The 7,371-nt window shown below is 32.4% G+C and overlaps 1 protein-coding gene and 1 pseudogene across 1 annotated transcript; both read right to left on the minus strand.

The window, feature by feature from the left end:
* Positions 1-867: 867 nt before the first annotated feature.
* LOC145064048 (putative serine/threonine-protein kinase CST) lies at positions 868-4,742 on the minus strand. Its single transcript, XM_079011576.1, has 5 exons — positions 4,629-4,742; positions 2,072-2,207; positions 1,831-1,991; positions 1,423-1,516; positions 868-1,307 (listed from the first exon to the last, which is right to left on the minus strand). Exons 1-5 carry the CDS (start codon positions 4,740-4,742, stop codon positions 868-870), a joined length of 945 nt encoding a protein of 314 aa, XP_078867702.1.
* Positions 4,743-4,921: 179 nt separating this feature from the next.
* LOC145064049 (putative receptor-like protein kinase At5g38990) lies at positions 4,922-5,644 on the minus strand (annotated as a pseudogene).
* Positions 5,645-7,371: the final 1,727 nt, after the last annotated feature.

Consider the following 7,371-nt stretch of genomic DNA (forward strand, 5'->3'; position numbering starts at 1 on the left):
GCCTTTTTTCACTATCTTCGTCTCCAGGCCCAAAATATGTTTATAAATACATCCTTCTCCATTATTCTTAGCATCCTTGATTCTGAATCCACCTCATTGCATATTTGAAAATTTTGTTTGCAATATCAACCATGGACACTTTCCATGTTGGTTAATAAACGATTGATAACAAATAATTTGGAGTGATTTTTCATTAGGTATCTGTATTAGATCCTAAAACTTTTACTTGGCTATCAAGTTAGCCACATATTAGGAATGTTTCATATTTACAAGGTTTTAGAGTTTGTTTAGGACACTTTGTAAGGCTATTATATAAAACCATTTGATGTCATATTTTATTCATTCCAACATCTTCTTTCTCTCCTTTATTACTTGGAGATTTATCAGTAATGTAATCTCTCAATAAGAGTGTTGTTTTCATAGTGGTTTTTACCGATTTAGGTTTTCCACTTTATATCTTGGCATTCATGTGGCTGTTCTATTACGCTTTTTCGCAATAATAGTGGATCTATTTTATAACAATATCCCTGTTAGCAACACTGCAAATACCACTGTAAACCGAGAGATTTCTCTGTACATCCAAGGGCTCTGAGAAAGTGATCCCCTTGTAACTTTCCTCTGACATCTCGCTAGTTTCAATGAACTTTTATTGTTCAAAATTAAAACTCAGCATCACCAATGTCCAACATTAATAAGGTGTTTTTAATTCTTTCTCGGTTACTAGTTCTTTTTGTTATCATAATTATCATATATTATTATAATGTTTCCTAGTATTAGGAAGTGAAGGAAAGAAAAAGAAAATGGACGAAGATCAACAAAAATCATAAAAGGGACCCATGGATAAATTTATGAAAACATTGAATAATTCTAACGTGTCAAATCGGAATGAATCAGGATGATAACAATGAATAAGCATGATGATATATAATTTGAATGATCATGATACAAATTTGACTTGTCATCAACATAATTTGAATAAACATTATAATAATATAGTGGGTTTAATAAAAAGTTACGTCTTTGAGGGCTTTTTTTTTCACTCGCTCGGGCCCAAAATATGTTTGTAAGAGGGCCTTGCTTAACATCCTTCTCCAAGATTCTTAGCATTCTTGATTCTGAATTCACCTCATTGCAGATTTGAAAACATTTTTTTGCAATATCATCCATGGACAGTTTTCCATGTTGATTAATAAAACATTCATTACAAATCTTTTGGAGTGATTTTTCATTAGGTATTGATATCCCTGTTAGCAACTCTGCAAATACCACTGTAAAACCCGAGAGATTCCTCTCTAGTTCCAATGGCTCTGAGAAAGCGATCCACGGTTAGATACATATATATGCAATAGTGCCATGCAATTGTATCCCCACAAGGACTGACAGACTGAAGTTACTTACCGCTCCACCCAGGATAATAGTCGCCAATGTCAGGATAACGAACATGCAGAGTTTCTTTAGGATAGCAACCTTGTATTAACTTAGTAACATCATAACCTGAAAGCTTTGCTGTAAAATCCTGCAAAATTTATATTTTTTGTGTACAGGTAAAATCAGCAGAGGGCGTTAATATTTAATAGGAAAGAACTGCTAAGTGCTGAAACATGTTATTCATGAAAGGCAGGTAACGCTCAAGTGGCGAAGAATTGCTCACGATAACCTAGAATTCCTAGGTTCCATGGATGATAGAACATATATTAGCTACAAGACACAAACAAGTTAATATATTACCATCTAGATTTGTTGTGTACGACATTCATAGTAAATTGGAACTAATGAATCATACTAGATCATTTATTTCCAATGCTAATAGCGAAAGAGCTCAAACTGTACCTCATCCAACAATATCTTACTTCTGTCAAGCTGTGATTCATAAATTTTTCCACTAAAAAAAGAACCTACTTTATATTGTGTTTTGTTCAAGAAAACAATCCCTTGAGCGATTCCTAATGCTATTTTCACCTTTGTAACCAACGGAAGTCGTGCTACACCTCCTATATACAACCCATGAAAATTGAATTAACTTTGGAGAATTTTCAAATTTGATTTATGCATGGATTTTTATGTTTCTTACCTCTATTGAGGAGATACTCAAAGTTTCCGTTAGGCATGAATTCATAAACAAGAAAGAGATTCTTGCCTTGCAAGCAATATCCTATGAGCTTTTGAAGGTTGGGATGACTAAATTCTTTCAACATTTCCAAATCTATCTGCATTCAAAAGTGATCATGTTTCAAAATGGTGTTGATTGTTGGTGAGTTTAGTCTTATAAACCTATTTTAGTGTAGATAATATTATCATCGAGACCTATTATAGTTCAGTTTACTTTCCGAGACCGGAGGTGCGGTGTGTGGTGCACACCAGGATTGATACATGTGAACATGGGTATACGATGTTACAGGTGGGGTGTAAGGTCAGCAACCCAAGCAGGGTCCAAGGGGAATATCTCCTCGCGGGATATTTAACCTAGTAACTCCCCTCAAGTGCCAACTTTTCCTTTATAAATGGATTGGTCCGAAAATGTATTTCCCCTATAAAACTCCTTTATTACATCATCATGATGAATGGCGGTTATTTCCCTTGTAACTACCTTCGACCGCTAATTTTGGCGCCAATTTGGTCTTAAAACCACCTTTAAGCTCCATCTTCCATATATATATATATATATATATGTATATATATATAAGGAAAATGGACGTTGCATATAACATACACAATAAGAGAATGACTAAAAATAAGCTTCATCTCCTTACGTGCAAACTATCTCGAAGAACAAATAACACAATCAAGGTATTATCTGTTTGTAAATCAGATTGGTCCTGCAATCTCGTTCGATCTCTTGGATTATCCCATAAGTCCACATTTGTGTAACCCTAGGAATTAGGGTTGAATTACAAATTTCGGAAAGTGCTTTCTAAACACGAGCCAAAAGATTATCCTAAGTTATTGCTATTCTAAACCCTTACATTTCTAACAATAATTCCACTAATGAAATATATCCAATGCTACTATGTGACTTGCATTCAAATGGAAGTTAATTAGGGACTTCATTTTTGTAAATTTTAAATAAAACAGTTACAAAACAAGATGCATGCTTTACCTAGTCTGCACATTCATAACGCTCAAGTCTGTTAATTGCGACCGACAATCTAGCATTATCCTCAGAGCGGGAATATGTTGTTGTATCGATAAAACCTCTGTAAATCTTTCCATACCTCGTGTCACTCAAAAGAGTGTCGTTTCCAAAGTTCTTTGTAGCGCTTTTGAATTCCGAATAGTTGAATGATATTATACACTGATTCATATTGTTTCTTGGGTTCTTTGATGAATTTGTTCCATTTTGGTCTTAGGAAACAGATACAAAAACATCAAAAAAAAAAAAGAGAGAGAGCTAGAAACAATTACCTACTACTTTAGAAGTGAAGAAAAACTTTCTTATATATACCCAATGAAGACATCAATTGCATTCTTATTTAAAAAGGCAACATAGCTGGATTTAGATATATGGAAGAGAGGAAAGAAATCCATGACACAAACTTATGTATGAGAATTCTATGATGTAATTATTTCACCTATCATAGTGCTAACTAGTAACTATATGGGTTACAACAGTAATCACACAAATATATATATATATATATATATATATATATATATATATATATATATATATATATTATAAGATGTTAGCCATTGAAGATGTCATTTTAATGTTATATGTACATATTTGTGTGATTACTGTTGTAATCCCATATAGTGTAGATGACATCTAATGTGTGGACAATGCTATTCTATAAGAATAACTAAGAGAATATATGTTTTTGGGTAACATGAATACATTCAACCTCACGTAACTATTGTCATCATCAAGTATTCCCATAAATTCTCGTTCATTCTTGTTCACACAAGTCGTTATCAACTCATTCTCATTCTTACAGAATAGAGTTATCAATAACATATTTTGACAGAATAGGAATCATAAAAAAGGCCATACTATCCTTATAGACTATTTAATTAGCAAAAATACATGATAATTGCAATAGTTATATGAGGTTGAACATATTTATGTTACCAAAAACCTATTTTCTTACTCATTATTACAATATAACATTGTCCGTATAAGCCAGTACAATAGATGTTCATCCACATATCAACCTCTCTCTCTCTCTCTCTCTCTCTCTCTCTCTCCTTATTTAATTAATCATTTTTTTAAACACATATTATATTTAAATAATAAAATATACTACAATACATTGTTTAAAATAGATATAGTAAAAATATCGTTCAGAAAAATTAATATGATAAAACTAATATGTGATGGTGATAAATAAAAAAACTTGAAAATCTTATATAATCGTTATAAATTTATATTTCATAAATAAAATGTTATTAAATATTTAATTAGTTAATAAATAAAAAATAAATAAAACTAAAATACAATTATGACGGTTAAATGAAATATGATTAAATAAGAAGGGTTAAATGATAACGGGTTAAATGAAATGTGCTCCAATGGTATTGAGTGGTCAATAATAAAAATTATACTAATAAGCTATAAAAAATCAATTATTGGAGATTCTATAATCAAAAGTTTGTGTATGTATATCAGCGTTTAGTTTAGTTCCATAAACAAAATCGGTATGAATCTTCCAAGTGAATCCAATTCTGCCTGATGGCCCAGCAGAATCGTCTTGTCTTTGTTGTAGTTCCAGTAAAGCCTGAAGTGAGACCATAATCTCGGCCATGGTAGGATGTTCTTTTAAATTACTACGCAAACAACGATCTGCTATTTGTGCAAAACGTGGTAAACATTTGGGAAAAATTCCTCTGATATTAGGATCAACCATTTGATCTAATTTTAATTCTTTCACACACTTTTGAGCCCATCTTACCAAACTACATTGCTCCTCACCATTGCGTTCGTCTACTGCAAACCTCCCTGACAGCAGTTCAAACAAAACAACCCAAATGCATACACATCTGTTTTCCTTGTTAGCTTTCTGGTATAGAAATACTCTGGATCCAGATACCCGAATGTGCCTTTAACACTAGCATCAACATAGGACGATGATTGGTTGGTTGGGCCTACTTTTGACAGACCAAAATCTGAAATCATAGCCGCCCAGTTCTCATCCAGAAGAATATTTGAACTCTTCACATCACCATGAATTACTCCGTGATGGGTGCCAACACCAGTGTGAAGGTAATCCAATCCGCGGCTAGCACCAATGGCTATCTTTAGTCGTTGCACCCAGTTTAACAAAGTATCAGCTTTGTGTAGATGATGGTAGAGGGTTCCATTTGGCATATACTAATAAACTAAAATCATCTCATTGTTATCATCACAATAGCCAATCAAAGACACCATGTTACAGTGACGCAACTTAGAAAGCATCTCGATTTCCGCTCTAAACTCAGGTGCCCCTTGATTTGATTTAGAATCCAACCATTTGATGGCCACAACATAACTATTTTCTTCGATAGAAATACAACCTTTGTACACCTTTTCAAACCCTCCCTCACCAATGACCAGTTCCTCATTGAAATCTCTTGTTGCAGATTGAATCTCTGCAAGAGAAAATCTAACACATGGTTGTGTTGAAGTTAATGATGGCAGTTTGTCAGCCTCATCAATATTAGAGGACATAATCTTGGCTTATTATTAAATTATGTATTGAACTTTTTGATAAGAATGTACTTGTATCATTTTTAGTAGACAGGTATTAATTAGCTTGCAACTTTTAGGAAACCCTTCTCAACAAGTGGGATGATTTCACCAACTCAGAAAAGTCATACTTTCATGCTACAAAGCAAGCAACTCTCTCACACTCGAAGAAAAATTCCTAATCAATAAGGGGGATCGATGATTTCATCATCAAGGAAGACTTAGCAAAGTCAGACTTTTATATTTCATACATAGCGGCATAACTTATTAGTCAAGTCTCAATGCTCGACTCGATAAAAACTTGAGCTTGATGCTCGACTCGAGCTTGACTAGAGCTTTAATTTCAAGCTTAATTAGGCTCGAGCTCAATAAAGTAATCAACACTTTCGAACCAAGTTGATTACAAGTATTTTTAGAATCGGTCTCCCACAAGTTGGCTCGACTCGGTTGCACCTTAATTCTACATCATAAGAAAGTCGAAGTCGGTGACCACACTGACGCATGCCCCTAAAAAGATAATTTAAAAAAATTAGTGAGAATTGATAACATTTGCCCCCGGGCGGCAACAAAAGAGAAAGGGAGACAGCGGTCAAAAAAACTGAAATAATCAACAGCCTAACCGCCAAGTTCTTGCACAAGGGCTAAAACTTAAACCATATTTCTTTATCACAAAGATCTAATTTTTATTTTTAAGTCGCTAAATATGTTACCTACGTACTAATAACATCATCACAGTTTTTGGGATTCCATGTCATACAAAAGAATATCAACGATCATCGCTTCAAAATTTAAACTACATACTATTTAACAGTTAAAAACGTGTTATTCAATAATCTATTTGTCTATCATTTTAAGAAAAAAAAACACATTTTTAATTGTAAAGTTAAAATAAGTAAAATTAGAAATAGCGCGTTCTCCAAATATTACTTAGTTATCTTTTGCACGTTACAATTTGTTATTATATTTTGGTCAATGAATGTAAAAGATTCCACAAGATAGAATTAAATAATTATAATAGAAAATTTCTCTAGTGGCTTTATTTTTACCCATTATATATTTGTTTGAAAATTGGAATATATACAATATAAATTTAATTAATTAAAAACTAATAAGCCGGCCTATCCGTATGAACCAAAACTACCACTAATCAAGACTGATAATTATTTATCCAACAAAGGTTTCGGTTTCAATTTTTTCATATGATATTATTAATATTTGCTATCAGTTGACTAATTTTCTTTATAAATTAAAATATTTCTAGTTTTTACATATATAATAAGATGGTGAACTCAAATCCTTTTAGATTTGAATGTTGTATTAAACCCCTCGCTATCTCCTTGTAACTTTCCCCTAACATCGTTATTTTCAATGAATTTTTGTTGCTCGAAAAAATAAAACTCATTATCAACAAAGTCCATCATTAAGGTGTTTTTTATTCTTTACTGGCTATTGGTTATTTTGTTCTCATATATCATTAGAATGTTTCCTAATATTAGGAAGTGAAAGAAGGAAAAAAAATAAACGGATTAAGATCAAATGCAATCCTAAAAGGGAGCTATGCATAAATGTATTAAAACATTAAGTAAGTCTGATGTGTCTAATGGCACACTGGAAAAATGGTAATATAATACATTGTAATGTAATACGGTTGTAGTAAAATCCGTATTAAAAATGATGTAGTCACATAATTTATATACCAATAAAACATA

This window comes from Lactuca serriola, chromosome 7 (assembly GCF_051521515.1).
Source record: "Lactuca serriola cultivar US96UC23 chromosome 7, Lser_US96UC23_V15, whole genome shotgun sequence".
Lineage (NCBI taxonomy): Eukaryota > Viridiplantae > Streptophyta > Magnoliopsida > Asterales > Asteraceae > Lactuca > Lactuca serriola.